General features: G+C 35.4%; 3 protein-coding genes and 1 long non-coding RNA gene across 4 annotated transcripts; all 4 read left to right on the top strand.

Annotated features, from left to right (window-relative positions):
* The first annotated feature begins 1,091 nt into the window (after positions 1-1,091).
* LOC119071407 (pickpocket protein 28-like) lies at positions 1,092-3,434 on the top strand. Its single transcript, XM_037176286.1, has 10 exons — positions 1,092-1,177; positions 1,232-1,374; positions 1,443-1,554; positions 1,629-1,737; positions 1,802-1,950; positions 2,006-2,288; positions 2,346-2,413; positions 2,483-2,581; positions 2,643-2,915; positions 2,979-3,434. The coding sequence occupies exons 1-10, from the start codon at positions 1,092-1,094 to the stop codon at positions 3,259-3,261; spliced, it is 1,605 nt and encodes a 534-aa protein (XP_037032181.1). The 3' UTR covers positions 3,262-3,434.
* Positions 3,435-3,600: 166 nt separating this feature from the next.
* Positions 3,601-16,046, top strand: LOC119071358. The gene is made up of 3 exons (XR_005086625.1): positions 3,601-3,610; positions 6,478-6,484; positions 15,922-16,046. It is a non-coding gene; the product is annotated as an uncharacterized LOC119071358 (long non-coding RNA).
* LOC119071183 (pickpocket protein 28-like) lies at positions 8,183-15,579 on the top strand. The gene is made up of 12 exons (XM_037175953.1): positions 8,183-8,747; positions 11,815-11,920; positions 11,975-12,066; positions 12,121-12,263; positions 12,332-12,443; positions 12,503-12,611; positions 12,683-12,831; positions 12,887-13,169; positions 13,231-13,298; positions 14,715-14,813; positions 14,873-15,145; positions 15,209-15,579. Exons 1-12 carry the CDS (start codon positions 8,617-8,619, stop codon positions 15,489-15,491), a joined length of 1,848 nt encoding a protein of 615 aa, XP_037031848.1. The 5' UTR covers positions 8,183-8,616; the 3' UTR covers positions 15,492-15,579.
* A 1,149-nt stretch (positions 16,047-17,195) lies between the features above and the next one.
* On the top strand, positions 17,196-21,010 carry LOC119071406 (pickpocket protein 28-like). The gene is made up of 9 exons (XM_037176284.1): positions 17,196-17,436; positions 17,492-17,634; positions 17,704-17,806; positions 19,548-19,656; positions 19,727-19,869; positions 19,925-20,207; positions 20,423-20,490; positions 20,573-20,671; positions 20,731-21,010. Exons 1-9 carry the CDS (start codon positions 17,351-17,353, stop codon positions 21,008-21,010), a joined length of 1,314 nt encoding a protein of 437 aa, XP_037032179.1. The 5' UTR covers positions 17,196-17,350.
* Positions 21,011-22,128: the final 1,118 nt, after the last annotated feature.

Raw genomic sequence — 22,128 nt, 5'->3', positions numbered from 1 at the left:
GAAAAACAATGTATTATATCTAATGGAGCTGCCTAGGATCCAAAGATATCAAAGTGCGAAAATAATGTAATGTGGATTGCATACTGAGCTACTTTTCCGACTAGAATTCAATTCTAAAAAGTTGTTGACCGTCTAAACTTCAAAATTCATCAGCAAATATTATTTATGTGTCACTGTCAGAAAGAAATACTAAATAATGTTGGACAATATCAAGAACTGCGGAAATTCTGGCTTAAATCTCAACATCGTCATAAGGCCCGCCACCCAACATTCGAAAGGCACTGAAATAAGCTATCCAAAAAGCCACCATTAATTTATGAGATCGGTTTCGAGAGTGTGAGGTGAACTTAAAGTTTAGGAATTTTCCGGGTCACTTTTCGGGAAAATCTTTGCATCGACAACGTTTTGTTTCACATAAGAAACAGTTGTTCCACGAAACATTAGTATTTAATCAGACTTTCAAGAAACAAATTTCGAAGAAAGTTGTCAAGTCCGGTAGACATTTGACTTTTTCATAGAAACCGTTTTTCCAAACGGGAAAGTGATTTTCCAATTTTTAGAATAAAAAAAATAGTTTAAGTTATGCAAAGTCATATGAGATAAAGAAAAACTTAAAAAATAAAACTTAAATCGAGTGGATTGACACAGGGACCTGGAATAAAGCCGTCAATAAAGCTAAACGTAATATGTAAGCATCTGTCAGCCAGACAGTTATTTGAATAGATGTTAGCATTATAGAAAGATTAAACTTTTACTTCATTTGTTTTAACATTCATTTCATAAGTGTTTAATATTATGAATAAAAGAGAACATTTTGCTTACTATTCGAACATGGTTAAGGATACTCTTGTTAATACCCTCAAGATTACATTCAGTACTATTTAACTTCTTTAATAAAGAAAACTGATTCTTTTGATGATAAAAATTTAAGGAAGGACCTGGAGCCACCTCTCGAAACAGACGGTCAATCAGTGGAACTGAGTCACGGACCACATGCGAACGAACGATTTAAATATGGAAAATACGTTAAGGTAAAAGCCATATGACATCAGTAAAAAAAAAATTATGCCTCAAGCGTTTATCAGGGTGCAATGGGACTATTCGAAGAGTATTGTCGTTCAAGTACGGTTCATGGTGTTAGATATTTTACCGAGAAAAAGCGTCATTGGATGGAAAGGTCTAAAGTTTTGCCTATGGAATTATTTGACCAATAATTACGATTTAAATTTAGGGTTTGGTGGATGTTAGCCATTGCATTGGCTCTGTTTTATTGTGGATACTCAATTCAAAATGTCTACATTAAGTGGGATCAAAGTCCGGTTATTGTCAGTTTTGCTGAGAAATCGACACCAATATGGGAAATACCATTTCCAGGTATAATTTTGAGCTTTACATTTTCTTGGCTTACTTTTGTTTTCAAATGTACAATCTACTCATTTCAGCTGTAACGATCTGTCCAGAAACAAAAGCTGATACTTCACAACTAAATTTTACTGATGTTTTTCATAAAATGAAATCAGCGGGGAAGCCGCCATACAACATTACTGACAAAGAGTATGTAAACTTTACATTATAAAGTTCAAAAAACTGTTTCCTTAGATAACCTCTATAACATTCTTTCAATTTAGGGACGAGTTAATGGCGGCTGTGATTCAAATTTGTGACTCTTATTTAACAGGCTACTTCGAAGTCGGTGCAAATTTTACGGACAGCTCGATAACAGATTTACTAAGAGATGTAAGCACATCTCACGACTGCTAGAATCATGCAGTTAAAGATAGTGTTGTTAATTCGCTTTCAGACGGCTCCTAGTTCTAACGACACATTGTTTGTCTGCAAAATTCGAGACATATATGAAGACTGCCAACCATACTTTCACGAAATCATGACCGAAGACGGGCTATGTTTTACGTTCAACACACTGAATGGTTCGGAGCTATTTACCGAAGAGTAAAGGTGGAATTTAGGAAGTTGATCGACAAATAATCAAATGATCTTTGTGTAGCCTAAGTCCTGATTACACGCGAATCGACCACAACATGTCTGCAAATTTTTGGAATCTGGAAGATGGATATGACTCATCTGTCGAAATAGATTCGCAGACATATCCGTATCGCATATTTGGTTCTGGTGCACAAGATGGTATTTTCGTTCTGATGCATCTGTTGAAAGAACATTTAGAATATATGTGTCGTGGTGCGGTACAAGGTTTCAAAATTTCATTACACACACCCGGTGAAATACCACAGATGTCGAAACATTATTTTAGAGTGCCATTGCTGCAAGAGGTATTCTCAATGTCAATTTTGATTCAAAACTTAATTTTCAAAACAATGAATGATAAGGTATTGGTGTCAGTGAAACCAAACATGATAACTACTTCGGAAGGACTAAGACATTATGAACCAAATAGGTAAGGAAATAAAAGAATGTTGAAAGTGGAAATGGATAACAAAAAAGCCAACTTACCTTTCGTTTTTAGGCGACAGTGCTACTTTGCATCGGAGCGAAAGCTTCGCTTTTTGAAAGTGTACACTCAAAGAAACTGCGAGTTGGAATGTCTAGCGAACTTCACATTGAAGTATGAAAAGATTTATTTTATTAAAACAAATCACTTAATTGAATTTTTTTCATTTATTTAGGGCATGTGGATGTGTAAAATTCTCCATGCCGAGGGACAAGGATACACCAATCTGCGGGGCTGCGAAAATGAATTGTTACTTAAAAGCAGGAAGCAATTTGTTAAAGGAACAATTTGCGAAAAGATTGACTCTTGAACCTGGCGCTGAAAGTGTAACAGGCTGCAATTGCTTACCAGCTTGCACTTCGATTACATATGATGCAGAGATTTCACAGGCTCCATTTGATTGGAAATCTCTGACTATTGCTTACAAACTTGATAAGGACTTTCCTGAGTAAAAATATTTGCATAAATTTCAATTTTTGACTCGCGTATAACATTTCTTTTCCACCATTAGTGTACATTCGTCCCAGTTGTGGATATATTTCAAAGAAAATCAGTTCATCACCTCGAAACGTTCTGAATTGTTTGGTCCAACTGATTTTCTGGCTAGTTGCGGTGGTTTGCTTGGACTTTTTATGGGTGCATCATTTTTGAGCATTGTAGAATTGTTGTACTTTCTGTCATTACGATTGTGGTGTAATTTACGTTCGCGCATGCATCGAAAACGGAAAAACAAAATTGACGATTCAGCAATACCAGGAATCGTTCGGCCAAATGGAGATGATAAGGAGGAGTAGATAAAATACGAATTAGAACATAATTCTCTTCCAATATTTTTGTCTTAAATTTTCGAGTTAAAAAAAAAATAATAATAAGTTGCAATTTCCGCGTTGTAGGCGCTTCCCATATGATAACGTACATCATTAATTCAGCTGAAATACCCCGTAAAATTTGAGTTCATTACAATGCAAATTGCAAAAAATTACTTCATTTACACACCAACCAAGGCTGTATACTGTATACACAACAGTACAGCCTTGATAACACTCAATGAAAGAAAAATATCCTTTCACTGATCATGCAACACAATGACATACTCCGTAGAATGGATGTCGATGATTAGTGATGTTTTCGTGTAAAATGTCAGTGATTGAGTTGTGAGCATATTATTGTCAATTATGGAATAAACATACTTATCTATCTACTTTATTTTTTCTCGAGAAATCGTGGAATGCTCTTGTGGATGTGGTGGTATAGTGTTAGCGATAAACTCCCATTATGTTTCCTCATTTCCCAACCATCTTTGTTTTTTTTAATGTTTTAGGGTTAGTAGCCAGCACTGATATCGCTCGATTTTAGCTTCGATACTCAAAAAATTGACTTCACACATTTTTCCTTTACAAAAATAGCAGATTATTCTGATTTCTCCTATTAAAAGAACATAAGAAGTTATTTGAGCACGATGTTACATTAACTCACCAATTCCTCAGTCCTGTACATTTACTTCATTCTTACTCTCATTTTCTTGTTTATTTACCAATTCATTTAAGGTAAAAACTCATGGTTCGACAAAATTTTGATATTCTGAGTTTGAACTCAATTTTTTCTGTTTCTTTGAAGTAGTATGTCCAGAGCGTGTTCGGAATCATAGGAACAACCAATTCTCTATTAAAATAGCCTAATTATTTTTATTTATTGTAAACTTGTTTTTTGAAAAGATCGTTTTTTTGCTGGTTGCGCCTAGCAGCCTTTTTTTTCGCTATATTGAATAAATCTAAGGACATCAAAAAAAAAGCCTAATTACGTTAATTTTAATGTTAATTTCAGTTAATTATTAAAGTTTTAATACAAAACTGGCTTCGGCACTTTGGATCACGGTTTGACAGTGTGGAGAAAAACCGTAGTTCGACACGTTACTTTCTATGGAAGATTCAATGAATTTGAATTACTAAATTGGTACAAAATTTATTATTTATCATTTAGTTTCGATCTGAAAACACATTATTATATCGTTGTATATGATGAAAACCTGTTTGAAACACTTATTTAAAGCAAAAATCGCCTCCACACGGAAAAAATGAAGAATTTCTACTCAATTCACAGATACACCCGATGAACTTATTTTAGAAATTTTTCTTTGTTTTCAACGTTTTATTCAATCCACAAATACAAAACATATGAAATCACATTGAAACATACTCAATAATTGACGCTGTCGGCAAGTCGGCCACTTCTGTCACTTCACCGAACAATATTCAAAAATTTAATTTCCTAACACATGACGATAACAATTTCCACAATCTATATGTGGATTGAGACACTGTGGTATGTAAGTTAAGTGAATAAAAATTTCTAAGCTAAAATTGAGTGCTGTACATTTTTTACTCAGTAAATGGTTCACTAAGGCTTCTTTCACTAATTTCTACCATCAAAATGCAAAAACACTCAAATTTTGAATAAAATCATGTAGTTTGAGACACAAGAAGTAGTGTCGAACCGTCGAAGCATGATTTGTATAGCCAAAATTTCACAAAAATAATCATTTTTAGCCCTTACCTTTGTTTAAAAACATAAAAATAAGCATTGACGATCACATAAACGTGTTTCCAAGTTTTAAATTATTATTTTTTGTTCGATAAATCGTTAATCCAGTCCTAGAAATTCCACCCAAAAAGTCACTGTTTACACAGGTCAACATTTTCGGCTCTTTAAAATATGAAAACATATTCCATTTTGATAAGTTACGAATCATTTGATTAGGAAAATAATTGAGTTTATTGGAAAAAATCTCAGTTTGCACAAATTTATTGATATTCATACACTTTTTGCATCCAAAAAGTACGTATCTCAAAGTGTCGGAAAACGAGCCATTTTTCAACTGTCGAACCATGGTTTTTTACCTTATTATCAAAACGAAAAAAAAGGACTGCTCGCATACGGCGCGATCTTTTCAATCAACAAATATTACAAGAAATAGAATATAGTCGGGTGCGAGATGTCGTTTGGCTCATATTGGATGTGAAAACCAATTTTATCGTTGATTATTGTAGATTGAGCGACAAGGAATTCGGCATCCCATGTTAGCAAGTCGCCGACGCCATAGTGTGGCCTGTAGAGCCAATGCCGCTCAAAATCCAAAAATGGCTCTACAAAATCCCATTCTTGACCGATTTCACTAAACTAAACTGATTTAAATTCTCTGGTCGGTGCTTGACCCTACAAAAATATAAAAATAAGTCTAAATTTGTAGATGCGCTGTTAATCAAGTCAGTTATGCAAAAACGGGTATAATTCAGGCATATGGGCGTGTAAGAGCTCAAATTTCTGTATGAAACATTAGTATTACAGTATTACTTCGGTAATAATCAATCAGAGACATTCCGACAATATACATCATTGTCGTTTTTACCTATTTTAACTCTAATAGAAAGATGTAATCAAATTTGAGGAAGTTTATTGTACATTATGATGGTTCAAAGTTGACAGACCCCCATTATTATATAGAAAATGTACATTTTTTCACTTCGACTGCACCGATTTTTTCAAATTAAGTTGATTTTGTTTGTTTCAGTCTATTTCATCCTCTACAAGGCTTTGCAAAGCTTTTTTCAAAAAAAATCTGTGAAAATTTCAAAGAAGCCTGACAAACCCATTCAATCTATTGTGCGGTACTCAAAAGTATTCGGAAAAGAAAAAGTAATGATGCAGTTTGACTAGTTTTGGCAAGCTACATATGCCGCTAGGTGTGGATTTTCAAGTTGTTAAAATCGACCCACCCTACATATACGCTTCAACAATACGTTCGGTATAATTGTGTGACTCTATAGCCGAATGGCTATAGTCGCTGCTTTGTGTTCAAAAACCTTTTGGTGTCGGGGGTTCGATTTCTGGTCAATGCAAGATTTTTATTTATAAAAATTTTGCCTTCGTTAAAGGTAATAGGTTCTTAGCGTGCGAGAAAAATTTAATATCGCACTGCGTGCGAAAAAAAGTTAATATCGCACTGTGTCCAGAAATACAGTGAAATAAATACCTTCAAAACGACATTAAATGGATGCATGGAAAGGTGATGATTATGGACCGGAATTGCGAAAATTGATTTAAAGAATGTCTTGGCCAGAAATATGTCACTAAGTTTGATTCTTCTTAATAGTGCGTTTGAATTGGACTTAATTAAAAGTGTGATGTAACTTAATTTTTTTCTTTAAATATTATTGTTCCTCGTGTTAAATAGAATCTTTTTAGCAAAAAAAAAAAAAACGTTGGTCATAGTCATTTGTGTACCTGTTTTGGACGATTGATTTAAGGCAATTTCGCGGATTGTAGGCCGAACGAAGTGAGGTCTACAAGCGAAAGTGCCTTAAATCAGCCGTCCCAAACAGGTGCACATGTGAGTTTTCATGCAGAGGGCCGGAAACCCGAGAAAATTCGAAAAATTGCCCTCATTTTCGGCCCCGAAGCATGAAATAGACTTTTTCATGCTTCGGGGCCGAAAATGAGGGCAATTTTTCGAATTTTCTCGGGTTTCCGGCCCTCTGCATGAAAACTTACATGTGTACCTGTTTTGGACGGTTGATTTAAGGCACTTTCGCTTGTAAGCCTCACTTCGTTCGGCCTACAATCCGCGAAATCGCCTAAAATCAATCGTCCAAAACAGGTACACAAATGACTATTTCGAGTTAGAACACTTCGAAGTGCTATTTAAGAGTTTGTCCTGTATTTTGAGATCGGAAACAATTTCCTACGTTTGTTTTGTTATTGTGTCGCATAGTGGACATTATTACCTTTGCAATGATACCAGACTTCAATTTTTTTTAAAGAATGGAAAATGCAAATTTTCTAAAAAAAAAAACAAAAAATTTGAAGTTGGGCTTGTATGGCTTGTAAACAATCGGTGTGATATTGCTAGAGACGGTAGCAAGAAATCTGGAAAATAAGGAAAATTCCTTGTCCCCCTCAACCTACAAAAATCAACAATAAAATTGCTTTTCACATCCAATATGAGCGAGGCCACTTTTTTTGACAACTCGCACTCGACTAATATTCGATATTTTTAACGTTGCGAATTGGCAACTGGCCATTAGAATAACCATATGAGTAAATGTTAAGTAAGTGCATTAAGACGAATGAAGGAACCTCGCCCAGCCGTGGATTTGAACACGGATCATATTTACTAATTTGCTTCTATTAAATAACGTCGTTCTAGTTTACATTCACTTCATAAGTTTGGTTAATATACATATAATACAATAAACCGTGAACCAGAACTGTGATTGAGATTTTTTATTACATCGCATCTATCCAGCATAGTTTACATTTTATGTTTGAAAATAAATGTTTGTGCTGCCTGTTGTTAACTAACGGATTAGTATTCATATCCTCTTGGGAATATGATTTTATCAACCCTTAGCCATGTTTCAGACACTTTCGCATTCTACACCTGACTGGATAATTTGCTTGCAAATGAAACTTTTACATAACCACACAACACCGGCTATTGATTTATTATTCAATTTAATTTAAAGTAGTGTTGTACTGTGCAATAATTAAAAGTGTTATCTTACCCAGTCATCGAGATGAGTGACAGAAAACAAAGCTGGTAAGATACAAACTGTTCCCTTTCACAGAAATTTCTTAGTTTATTGTTTAGTTTCTCGGAGCTTTATGAAAAATTATAAAGTTTCAAGTGCGCACTGATTGATTGAAAGTTCGCCCCAAGAGTTCGACAAAGATTTCATTACTTTTTTTTCGGTAATCTTTAGCAAGAAAAATAGAAGTGGAAATGAATACGAATTATTATTATTCACAATTGGTTTCGTATTGGCCTGTATCAAAGAGAGTTCACCATTATGTTTCAGTTGAATAAAATTATATCATTGCTGATGTCATTGACAAAAATAGACTTTATAAATTTTGGGACATTGATATAGCGCTACCTTGTTTCAACTCAGAAAAGAAAACCTTACACAGTCTGTTATAGAACAAAAATTATGGTTTGAAAAAGTTGTAGATCTTTACATATAAAACCCAACGTCGGTGAACTACGACGTCGCTCGGGGCATCTCGGGACACCTCTGATCAACGTAGCTGACGTCCAGTAATGCCTGCATCCATGTGTCTGAAACCGCCGTCCAACGGCCTTGCAGATAGCCATGGATGGGAAGTTGGCCATGTATGTGAAATCGTCGTCCACCTCTATGACGGTGGCCCTACCTCTCGGACTGGCAGATGACCATTTACGGATAACCGTCGTTGAACGGCAAAGTGGCTCATTTCTAGGGTGGTGAGTTGTCCACTTAAGTGGAACATTTTTCAGAATATTGTCACATAAAATCTATTTATTTAAGAACCTATTTATTGCACATTAATTCAACGGACTATAGTCCCAGCTGAACACATAAAATTATAAAAAATACAGGTACATACACAAATCTAATGTCTCTTACACAACATAAAAACGGTCAAAGACTAAACAAAGCAAATTCAATATCACAAGTTAATATTATATCACATTTTCAGAGTGTTGTATCGAATTGAACACTCTGCACATGTTGTTCAACGGCTCATAGTTCCCGTACAACGTCCTGTGTTTCGCTAATCGACAAATCCTGTTGTTCCGTTACGTAGCACCCTCCGTTGTTCGTTGAGCATTAGTATTGAGCGCAATTGCGTAGCATTTATCTTTTACGTCAGCAAGTCAAAGGCGAAAAGCCACTATTTTGGTTGAATTTTCTGATAATTATTATCAGAACGAGTGATCAGAACAAAGATAAAAGAATGAGCAAACCCCCTTCTAGATCGATGGACATTTTTTCAAATTTTTCTAAACAAAATCGCGTACACCTCGTAAAATAGAGCGTACACCTCGTATGTACTTTATGGAGAGCCCCTTCTTATTATCGAGTTATGAACAAGATTCGCAAGACCCATGTGAAGAGAATGTATATGTAAAATCATAGAAGTTCAGCATAAACAAATGGGAAATTTTCAGGTCATAAATGAACTTTCTTGGAAAGACGCGGAGGAGAATATAAACCTTTGAGTAATCCCAAATCGAAAAATGCATTCAAAAGAACCGACTATCGTCGAATAGTTGATTTTAGTATCAGTACGGTTTTAGGTAGCTGACCTTTACGAGGTTGGTGTCCATACTGATTGAAACCAGCTGGCACAGTACTGTATCAATAGTAGTTAAATTCAATGAAAGTATATATACTCTATAGGTATGGTCTAATGTTAATGTCAATAAAGAACCCTGATGATGACTGCATGGCAGTTGAAACCTTGGTAGGTTAAATAAAAACAATTAGCACAATTTAAAACATAGTGTTTTATTGACCCGGTTTTTCGTTTAAAATCAAAAAGTACCGAATTCCGAAATTGGGCTGTGATTTCGCGCCCCTTCGTTTAGTTATATATTCCAGTTACTCTAATTAAGAAAAGTATAACGAAATGAAAGAAAAACCAAAGAATCTAATGTTAAAATTTGTTTGGAGCGGAGGAAATAGCGATTTCATAAAAAGAAACTCACCGCTCAATGATTAATTACCTCAAAGCGTATAATCACCGAAAACTTAACATTCACATTACCATTGGACATAGCAAGATTTAATGCACTTCTACACAAAGAATCGAAAAAGTTTACTCGATCTTGTGAATCAATCGTTCATGAAAACGATCTAATTCAACGAATTTCTTTGGCAATTCATAGGGGAAATGCCAGTTGTGTCATAAGTATCCTTCACGGAATTTTTTTTTTGAGAGCGTTAGCTGTGCAGAACTATTTTACAAGACAGCTGAATATTATGATCATATAGGCAGTCAATTTTCAGCATAAATTAGCTTCAGCTGTTTTTCAGCTGATCCATACAAACAATCACAACCGTTTATACGTCTTTATACGGTTTTACCACTATCATGCGCGTGCGTGTAGCAGCTTCAACCGTATGAACAAGGAAAACCAGTTTTGATTGTATGTGTGGATCAGTTGAAAAACAGCTGAAGCAAATTTATGCTGAAAATTGACTGCCTTTGACTGTAGTAAATAATGTTGGAAAATATCAGGAACCTTGGAAATCCTGGTTTACTCCAGACATCCAGAAAACGGCATAAGGCCCGCCACGCAATATTCCAAAGGCAATCCAAAAAGTCATAATTTCATGAGATCGGTTTCGACGGTGTGAGGTGAACTTAAATTTAAGCCTTTTCCGGGTCACTTTTTGGAAAAATCTCAATATGAACAACGTTTGTTTCATATAAAAAAATTGTTCCACTAAACTTTAGTATTTAATTCTTTCAAGAAGTTTTTTTTTTGAAAAAAGTGATTTTCCAATTTTTAGAAAAAAAAATGTTCCCTATTTTTTCATGCAAAATGACATGAGATAAAGAAAAAATGAAAAAATAAAACTTAAATCGAGCGGATTAACACAAGAACCTGGAGTCCAGGTCCTGGATTATTTCCGTCAAAAAAACTAAAAGTTGCCTGCACTCATATGTCAGCCAGACAGTTATTTGAATAGATGTTAGCATTATAGAGAGATTAAACTTTTCAACATTCATCTCATAAGTGTTTAATATTATGAATAAAAGAGGATATTTTGCTTACTATTCTGACATGGTTAAGAGAGAGAAACATTTATTTAACATAAAAGGTGCTGCTTACATAACATAAGTTACTTAATTACACAGCATATTGATCAATCCAGTGGATATCGTCAAACAAACAAAAAGTCGAATTCAATTAATCTTTTCACAAAGCTCAAAGGTGGCTACTTCATGAGCCATAAATATGATTACTAATTATATAAATAGTCTTTGTCAAAACACTTTCGGACAACTGCTTGAGGAGCGAATTGTCTAATTTCACTTCACGGAAAAATTCAATAACGCCATCACCGAACGTTCCGCGACAGACCGTGAACGCACCAGTCTCTCTCGCCGAATGATTGCACGTATTTTTCAGTGTAAAATGGAATGCATTTGCGGTAGATTTTTTCTTTTTCGTCCTTGACAGCTTGATCCTGGTTGATGTCGTTCGTTTCATATCGAATCGTTGGATCTATGATATAAGCTTTCTTAGACTTCGGGTGGAAGCCAATAATGTCACTGAATCGACTTCTTCCGTCTGTATCGACAGCATACACTTCTTCGTAGCACGTGAATCCTATCGTTCTCAGCAGGTTGGCAATAAAATGTTTGATACTATGATGTCTTGACGTAATTAGCAGGTTATTCGACGAGCATATTGTTAATAGGGTTAATACTATTGTTAATACGCTTAAGATTACATTTAGTATTATTTGAGTTCAGTAATAAAGATAACTGATTTTTTTGACGATACAAAATTTAAGGAAGGGCCTGGAGCCACCTCTCGAAACAGACGGTCAATCAGTGGAATTGAGTCACGAACCACGAGCGGCTGCGAACGAACGATTTAAATGCGGAAAATATGTGAAGGTAAAAGCTTTATGACATCTGTAAAAAAATGATTAAACCTCAACCGTTAATCAGGCTGCAATCGGACTATTCGAAGAGTATTGTTGTTCAAGTACGGTTCATGGTGTAAGATATTTTACCGAGAAAAAGCGTCATTGGATGGAAAGGTCTAAAGTTTTGCCTATGGAATTATTTGACCAATATTTACGATTTCAATTTAGGGTTTGGTGGATGTTAGCCATTGCATTGGCTCTGTTTTATTGTGGATACTCAATTCAAAAGGTCTATATTAGATGGGATCAAAGTCCGGTTATTGTAAGTTTTGCTGAGAGATCGACACCAATATGGGAAATACCATTTCCAGGTATAATTACGAGCTTTACATTTTCTTGGTTTACTTTTAATTTCAAATACACTATCTACTCCTTTCAGCTGTAACGATCTGTCCAGAAACAAAAGCTAATACTTCACAACTAAATTTTACTGACGTATTTAACAAAATGGTATACGCGAGGAAGCCGCCATATAACATTACTGACAAAGAGTATATAAAGTTCAAAAACCGTGGTCTTAGAGAAGCTCTGTAACTTTCTTTAAATTCAGGGACGAATTAATGGCGGCTGTGATTCAAATTTGCGACTCTTATTTAGCAGGCTCCTTCGAAGTCGGTACAAATTTTACAGACAGCTCGATAACAGATTTACTAAGAGATGTAAGCACATCTCACGACTGCTCGAAGAATGCATTAAAATGTAAAAGATCGTTTCGTTAATTCGCTTTCAGACGGCTCCTAGTTCTAACAACACATTGCCTGTCTGCAAAATTCGAGACATATATGAAGACTGTCAACCATATTTTCACGAAATCATGACCGAAGACGGGCTATGTTTTACGTTCAACACACTGAATGGTTCGGAGCTGTTTACCGAAGAGTAAAGGTGTAATTTAGGAAGTTGATCGACAAATAATCGAATGATCTTTGTGTAGCCTGAGTCCTGATTACACGCGAATAAACCACAACATGTCTGCAAATTTTTGGAATCTGGAAGATGGATATGAATCGTCTGCCGAAATAGACTCGCAGACATATCCGTATCGCATATTTGGCTCTGGTGCACAAGATGGTATTTTCGTTCAGATGGTTCTGTTGAAAGAACATTTAGAATATATGTGTCGTGGTGCGGTACAAGGTTTCAAAATTTCATTACACACACCCGGTGAAATACCACAGATGTCGAAATATTATTTTAGAGTGCCATTGCTGCAGGAGGTATTCTCAATGACAATTTTAATTCAATACTTAATTTTCAAAACCACTATTCTATGATTAGGTATTGGTGTCAGTGAAACCAAATATGATAACTACTTCGGAAGGACTGAGAGATTACGAACCAAATAGGTAAGGAAATAAGGTTAAGGGACGAAGTCAAATATACAGAAACATACTCCGAATATTTCTGTATATCTTATAACTCTGTATAAGTTTGACAGGTTTGACAACTGCCACCTGGAAGATAATGATATTTTTACGCGACAAATTTTGATCAAACAAAATGCCAGTGTGTAGCGCGTGAACTCAGTAGTGTGGCAATGCAATTAGTTTTTCAATCGGACCAATATTTACCGAGCGATAAGACTTTGGATATAGTACATTTCGTACCTAGGACTAAAAGTCTTTTTTGGCGTGTGAGAAGTTTCCAGACAGAGAGCCGAAGGCGAGGTCTGGAATCGAATACGCTAAAAAAGCCTTTTAGTCCGTGGTACGAATAGTATTTTTCATATTGGACGGGTCCTAGGTATGAAATAGTATATTTCGTACCAAGGACTAAAAGTCTTCTTTAGCGTGTGAGAGGTTTCCAGACAGAGCCGAAGGCGAATAGTATTTTTCATACCTAGGACACGAAAAGTGCGACTTCGTCGCGGTTTTTCTCCGTCGGATGTGAAAAATATTATTCGTACCACGTACTCACACGCTAAAAAAGAATTTTAGTCCTAGGTACGAAATGTCACTCGCCAAACCATGAAAACACTGAATATTACGAGTCAAAAGTTATCGGAAACCACACGTTTTTAGTTCTCTCTCAGCATACCTTGCAAACAGGTCTAGGGATTCAGACGATGTTTTGCTTAATGGTGGAGTTTGTTTATGTTATTCGTCAAAGAGAGAAATTTGATACGAAGGCGGAGCTTACTCTCCGTATCAACAAGTAGTGTGATGCACATCGAACGATCAACTCGTTCGGCTTTGTATCGCGTATTTTCGGTTTCGTCTTTATTTTTATTCTTCTTCTATACATTTAAGTTTAACCTTGAACGATGTGTAACAATGTGATAGAAATGCATTGTATTTGGTTTTGTTGTTTGTGAAATTCATGGTGTAACGAGTGTAAAATTTTGGGCATCACAGGATTGAAACCACTCAATCACGATATGTGTGTGAATTCGTATCCCACGAGAATTGTTTTTGCATACATATGTATGTTTCGTCGAGACGAAGTCGAGAAAAAATTATTCTCTCGGTATACGAATTCACACATATACTGTAATTTCGTGGTTTCAATCCAAGTGATGCAAATAACTATTTCAGATCGCATGCTTCACACCTGCATTTTGTTTGATCAAAATTCGTAGCGTAAAAAATATCAATTTCTTCCAGGTGGCAGTTGTCAAACTTATACAGAGTTATAAGATAGACGAGATTATATTTCTGTATGTTTAACTTCGTGAATTCCCTTATTGTTTTAAGTATCTTGGAATTTCAAATGACGAAAGTGGAAATGGATAACAAAAAAGCCAACCTACCTTTCGTTTTTAGGCGACAGTGCTACTTTGCATCGGAGCGAAAGCTGCGATTTTTGAAAGTGTACACTCAAAGAAACTGCGAGTTGGAATGTCTAGCGAACTTCACATTGAAGTATGAAAAGATTTCTTTTATTAGGACAAATCATTTGGTTGATCCTTTCGTTAATTCAGGACATGTGGATGTGTAAAATTCTCCATGCCGAGGGACAAGGATACACCAATCTGCGGAGCTGCGAAAATGAAGTGTTACCTAAAAGCAGGAAGCAATTTGTTAAAGGAACAATTTGCGAAACGATTGACTCTTGAACCTGGCGCTGAAAGTGTAACAGGCTGCAATTGCTTACCAGCTTGCACTTCGATTACATATGATGCAGAGATTTCTCAGGCTCCATTTGATTGGAAATCTCTGACTATCGCTTACAAACTTGATGAGGACTTTCCTGAGTAAAAATATTTGCATAAATTTCAATTTTTGACTCGCGTATAACATTTCTTTTCCACCATTAGTGTACATTCATCCCAGTTGTGGATATATTTCAAAGAAAATCAGTTCATCACCTCGAAACGTTCTGAATTGTTTGGTCCAACTGATTTTCTGGCTAGTTGCGGTGGTTTGCTTGGACTTTTTATGGGTGCATCATTTTTGAGCATTGTCGAATTGCTTTACTTTTTGTCATTACGATTGTGGTGTAATTTACGTTCGCGCATGCTTCGAAAACGGAAAAACAAAATTGACGATTCAGCAATACCAGGAATCGTTCGGCCAAACCTAGATGATAAGGAGGAGTAGATAAAATACGAATTAGAACATAATTCTCTTCCAATATTTTTGTCTTAAATTTTCGAGTTAAAAAAAATAAAAGTTGCAATTTCCACATTATAGGCGCTCCTTATTTTTTTTTTTGCAAATTTGTCTGCATCAAGAGCAGTTTATTTTCATGAAAATTCTTTTTTTTTTCTTATATTCATTTATTATTTAAACACGACAGAGGTGAAGATTGTGGATTCGTCTCCCACCCGTGCACCAATTTTTCATTTCAAATTACATGTCCACGATCACACTACAACACATTACACTGACTCATTTGGTACTTTGATGGTCCGTTGTAAGAACCGCAACGTTAAAAGTGTAACGTACAGCCATAGACAATAGTTATTTATGCAAGTTTTAGTGGTAGTTTTTGTCACTAGATGTGATGTTTTCAAACGAGCGAAGCGAGACATAAAAACACAAACAAATCCGATTCATTCACTTTCTTCGTACACTATACCTTATTTTTTGAGCTCTTTCGATTAAAAATACAAAACTCATCATTTGTCGTCTAATTTTATTGGAAATCGCATCGAAAATCAAACATAGCGGGAACTTTCAGAAATCGTACTTGACGTAATGATTGTTGTAATTTGGTAGAAATTTCAAAATGCGCTTTTCGGCATTTTACTGTTTTTACAGCAAATTTTGTTGATTTGATAAATTTATGTTTTGTTTCGGAACGCAAATACAAATCTTCCGCAGTATTTGGCACAAAATGTTATTCTATTTATCTATACATCCCGCGTAAGACTATATTCATAAGCCGCTTGATTAAATTTTCATCTAGTACGATGGGTCATGTTTACTCTTTGACAGCCAATCACCGAATAAAGTTTGCCCTGCATGACAATTTAACTAATATAGTATCAAGCGGATCGTCTCATACAATTTTGACATTTAACTACACTCGCAGAATTTTGAAAACCGACACATTTTCTGTTTTGTGATTTCTGTTTTTTTGTGAATTTTGCATGCATTTTTATATGGAGAAATCAGAAACTCAAGTAAAACACAGAAACAGAAAATGTGTCGGTTTTCAAAATTCCGTGCGTGTACATATCTCAAAATCAGTGATCCCAACACATAAAATTTTAGCCCACGTTTTTCTTCTATATGTCGCACAGTGTTCCAAAACGTTACTGCCACATTCATAAATCTATTTTTGACATCAATACGTCACTTTGCGACCCCTTTATGTACCGAATTACCCTACAGTAACAGTAGACTTTCGAAAAACCAAGAAAAAATTTTCTTGGTTTTTTGGGTTTTGGAACCCATTTTCCCCGTGAGGGGATTGTAAATTTTCCTTGTTAATTATAAAAATCTTAAGGACGTTGCAACTTGCATTGAGACACCTCAAGCACACTTCTTATGGTATTTTTCTCGGTCCTCAATAAGGAATGTGTCACGCCTCCAACTAATACTGTTATTATAGCGCTCCTCAGACGTGGTTACTTTCTCACTAATCGGAATTTTTCTTAGAGTTTATGTTGGTATATACCACTGCGGGGACCAAAAAAAGGGCGGTTTGACCGTTAAAGACATTTGTTCTGGTGCCTGTTTAAAGTACGTTGTCTGTACGTAATTCTACTTTTGTTCATTCAGAATAACAGGACGTTTTACTTTCTACCATTATTAGGGATAATTAGGGTTAATCTGGTTTAGATTCCTTTCTGTCCTAAACTCTGTGAGTTCTCTAATAAGAACCTGATCCTTTTGACCTTTTGAAACAAACAGTCCGTCAGTCACACCTAGTAATTTAACACATACGGATACCAAAAAAGATATTAAATACACAAAACAATTATTATACCTCAACCGATAATCAGGCCGCAATGGGACTATTCGAAGAGTATTGTGGTTCAAGTACTGTTCATGGTGTTAGATATTTTACCGAAAAAAGGCGTCATTGGATAGAAAGGTGTGTGTTTCCAGTTTTAATTTTTATTTGACCTGCAATTACGATTTAAATGTAGGGTGTGGTGGATATTAGCCTTTGCGTTGGCTTTGCTTTATTGTGGATACTCAATTCGAAAAGTCTATATAAAGTGGGATGAAAGTCCAGTTATTGTGGCTTTTGCTGAGAAATCAACACCGGTATGGAAAATCCCATTTCCAGGTATGATTGAGAAGCTTTACAATTTTTGGTGATACTCTTAGTTTCAATTGCACTATCCACGCCTTCTAGCTGTGACGATCTGTCCCGAAACAAAAGCTGAGGTGACTAAACTAAACCTCACTGACGTCTTTCAAAGAACGAGATATGACCCAAATGACATTACTGCCGAGGAGTATATATAAAGCTACAAAATATTTCTTACAGAAATTTTCTATATGGCATCTATTTTTTTGTCAGCAAATTTATTCTTTTAGTAGCAAAATTATTTATTTCATCAGCAAATTTATTCTTTTTTTCTGCAAATTTATTTTTTTTAGCAGCAAATTTAATCTTTTTTATCAGCAAATTTAGTGTTTTGTATCAGCAAAATTAATCTTATTTTCAGCAAACTTATTAGTACTCGAACAGCATATTTATTGCTTTCTGAGCAGCAATATTACTGACTTTAAGCAGCACAAATAATTCTTTTGCAGCAAATCCTTAGCAGCAAATTTATTACTTTGTAGTCAGCAAATTTATTGTTTTGTAATATGTACTTTTAATGCCTTCGAACAGCAAAATTGATACCTCGAAGTTATTGCTTTTTGTCAGCAAATTTATTAGTGTTTCAATTGCAAATTTATTTTTTATTAGTAGGAAAATTACTATCTTCAATCAGCATATGTCCCGCAGTAGGACATATAAAATTATATCACTAACACCACTAACACGAAAACGTCAACTAAACAAGCGACGAAGTAGTCCGTTGCCTTTATTGCAAAAAACGTTATACACAACTCGGTGATAGATCTTTTAGGCACACGAGCATTTATCACTCGATTTGAATGGGGCTTCGTAATTTCGCCATGCGTAATTTCTAGGATACAAACCTTTCATAATAATTTCACTTTAACTAAGTTTACGGGTCGCTCGGCGTGTTAAAACGCTCTTTATAAGCAATGAATTACACAGACTAATTATTAGACGATGCGAGAGAAAAAAAATTAACTCCTAAGCTACCGACACCGTTCCGGCGCCCGGCTCGCATTGCGGCCCTCCGCTTCGCTCCGGGGCAATGGGCCGGATCGCTCGGCGTGTTAAAACGCTTTTTAAGTGCAATGAAAATTGGTATCCATTTCGTAAAAAGAAATGAATTGTCCGTGTAGTGTCAATAACTATTTACGTTGACGTTAGACGTGAAATAGTAATTTCTGCAGCTAGTGCGAAAAGTTTTAGTGTGTGTCACTAGATGTAATGTTATCAAACGTGCGAAGCGAGCGAAGCATGTGACAAAAACTACCACTTTCACAACGTGTTGCACACAACGTTTTCTGCAACCAGCTGCGAAAAATGAACTTTTGAAAATTGTTACACTGCGACTATATATCTCAATAGCCGAATGGTTAGAGGTCTTGCTCGATAAGCATTGGGTTTTGGTGTCCATTTCACCACTAGTGACGAAAAGCATATATGAAAATCCATTTCACCAAAAAAAGCTAAAATAAACAATTAATTTTGCTTATGACAAGAAATAAATCTGCTGACAAAAGTAGAATAAATTTGCTGTTGCAAATCAATAGAATTGCTGTTAAAAAATAGCTAAAATAAACAATTAATTTTGCTGATGACGAATAAATAAATTTGTTGACAAAAGTATTAACTTTGCTGATAGAAATAAATAAATTTGCTGCTAAAAAATAGTTAAAAAAATATTTAATTTTGCAGATTGCAAAAAAATAAATGTGCTGACAAAATAAGATTAAATTTGTTGCTTCAAAAAAATAAATTTGCAGACGAAGAATTAAATTTGGTCACAATAGCAATAAATTTGCTGAACTAAAAGAATAAATTTGCTGATAAAGAAAATAATTTTGCTGCAAAAAAAGAATAATTTTGCTGACAAAAAAAGATTTCCCTTTTCTATATTTTTTTAGGGCCAAATTAATAGCGGCTGTGGTTCACATTTGTGATCCCTATTTATCACGCCGGTTCACAAACATTTCAGATTTTGCAAATAGCTCCATAACAGATTTACTACGTGATGTAAGGTCGTCTGACTACTGTTGAAATAATACTGTAACGAATCTTGTTGTTATTTGGTGTTTGTTTTTAGGTAGCTCCTAGTTCTGGCGACACAATCCATGGCTGCGAATTTGGAAAAACAGAAAATGAATGCTTCTTTGAAGAAGTAGTGACCGAAGACGGGCTTTGTTTTACTTTCAACGCATTGAATGGTTCGGAGCTGTTTACCAAAGAGTAAAGGTAGAATTTAGGAAGTTGATCGAAAAATAACCGAATGCTCTTTGTGTAGCCTAAGTCATGATTACACGCGAATAAACCACAACATGTCTGCAAGCTTTTGGAATTTGGAAGATGGATATGATTCCTCGATCGAAGCATATTCACGTACATATCCGTTCCGCGTATTTGGTTCTGGCACACAAGAGGGTATTTACGTTCACTTAAACCAGTTCGAAAAAAATTTAGAAATACGTTGTCGTGGTGCGGTGCAAGGTTTCAAAATTGCATTGCATACACCCGGTGAAGTCCCGCAAGTGTCTAAACATTACTTTAGAGTGCCGTTGCTGCAAGAGGTATTCTCAATGTCAATTTTTTGCTTCATGCGATTAATTAACGCACTTCAAGCAAAAGTGATGATAGGCGACAGCTGCCAAATAGAGCACTATTTTGCATGAAATGTTTTTTTTTTCAGTGTTTCACAGTTGTGTGACACTCATGCTTCTAAACACTCATCCTTGAAGTGCGTTGGCTCGATGTTTAATTTTCAAAACAACTTTTCTATGATCAGGTATTGGTGTCAGTAAAACCAAACATGATAACTACATCGGAAGGTCTGAGAGATTATGAACCAAATAGGTAAGGCAATATAAATCGAATGAAAATTGAGTTTCAAACGATAAGTGTGGAAAATGAAGAGACATTATTTTTCGGCTCATAGGAGACAGTGCTTCTTTTCTTTGGAACGAAAATTACGCTTTTTGAAGGTGTACACTCAAAGAAATTGTGAATTGGAATGTCTAGCGAACTTCACATTGCAGTATGAAAAGATTTCCTTCACTAAAACAAATCGTTTCATTGATTTCTTCATTGATTTAGTGCATGTGGATGCGTAAAATTCTCCATGCCCAGGGACAAGGATACGCCAATATGCGGAATTGCGAAAATAGATTGTTACAATGAAGCAGAAAACAATTTGACAAAGCAACAATTTGTGGAAGAATCGACTCTTGAACCTGGCGCTGAAAGAGTTACAAGCTGTAATTGTTTACCGGCTTGCACTTCGATAATTTATGATGCAGAAATTTCACAAGCTCCATATGATTGGGAGTCTTTAAATATCGCTGACAACTGGCTTTTGGCTCTTTTGCCAAAGTAAAAATAACTTTATTTAATTAACAAAACAATTTTCTTCAAATACCTTTGTCTAGAATTCTCGAGTTTCAAAATAAAGTTTTCAATTTTCTGAAAAGATTTTTTTAAATGACGCAATTAAATCTGCTAACACGTTTTCTGGTCGATTTTCTATATCTTTTTTCAAGAACGATAATATAGATGTTTATTCGATATATCTGTTTTCTGCAGATAAAATAGCGTATGCACGCCTTCGGCTTCCAAATCGTCAAAATAAACATTTTAGACAGAGGCGGTGCATAATTTACTATAAGAGGTATTGCCCCTTAACTGAAATTAACATCTGACCGTTTTGAAGTTGTCCGGCTTTGCTCGGGACTATTTATATGAGAAAATAATTTCACTTGACTTGACTAACCAAAACGTGCCAAAGCGATGCCATGAGAACATTGGACGGGAGGACTTTGGCTTTTTTTTTAATAAATCCGTTTATTATCATTTGATTGTGTGTTAGGCCCTAATCCCCTTTTTTCGTTCTCCTTGATTACATTCAAAGCACACATCATTAAAGCGTCTTCACTCTCTCGGCTACCCTCATATGTGTTCTGAATGATATCAGTGTAGGGCACACCACTCTGGTCTATACTATTTCCTTATATACCACAGAGTACGTTCTGTGTTAACAAACTCAACCACCGTCGCACGATCTATGTGGTCGGACTAGTTACTTTATCAGTTTTTATCAATTACCTTTTCCATTTGACTTTACCTTTTCTCATTCTGTTACAGCTCGGGTTCTAAAATTCGAAAAATAAAAATCGTCAAATCAGGAGACTTTTGAAGATTTAAAAAAAAAAACTTCATAAAATCTTTGTCCTAAAAATCTCAAAATTCCCATAGAGATTTTTCGGATTTTTGCAAGCTACTAAAGTGAGTATCCCCTCGTGTTACGCTCTGTACATTTTTAAATCCTGACATAGTCGTTTTGTCTCAGATATCCTCCTTCACCATTCATTTTTTCATTTGTGTCCTTGGTTTCTCGCAGTGAGTACGTCCGTTCCTTTCGTCGATTGATTTCATTCACAGTTGTGTCCGAATTTCATGATAATGCCAATGCAGGTTGACTCGAGTTCCAGCATTGTC

This window comes from Bradysia coprophila, assembly GCF_014529535.1.
Source record: "Bradysia coprophila strain Holo2 chromosome IV unlocalized genomic scaffold, BU_Bcop_v1 contig_144, whole genome shotgun sequence".
NCBI lineage: Eukaryota > Metazoa > Arthropoda > Insecta > Diptera > Sciaridae > Bradysia > Bradysia coprophila.
Note: the sequence above shows the minus strand (reverse complement) of the source record. Positions and strands in the feature narration are given on the sequence as shown.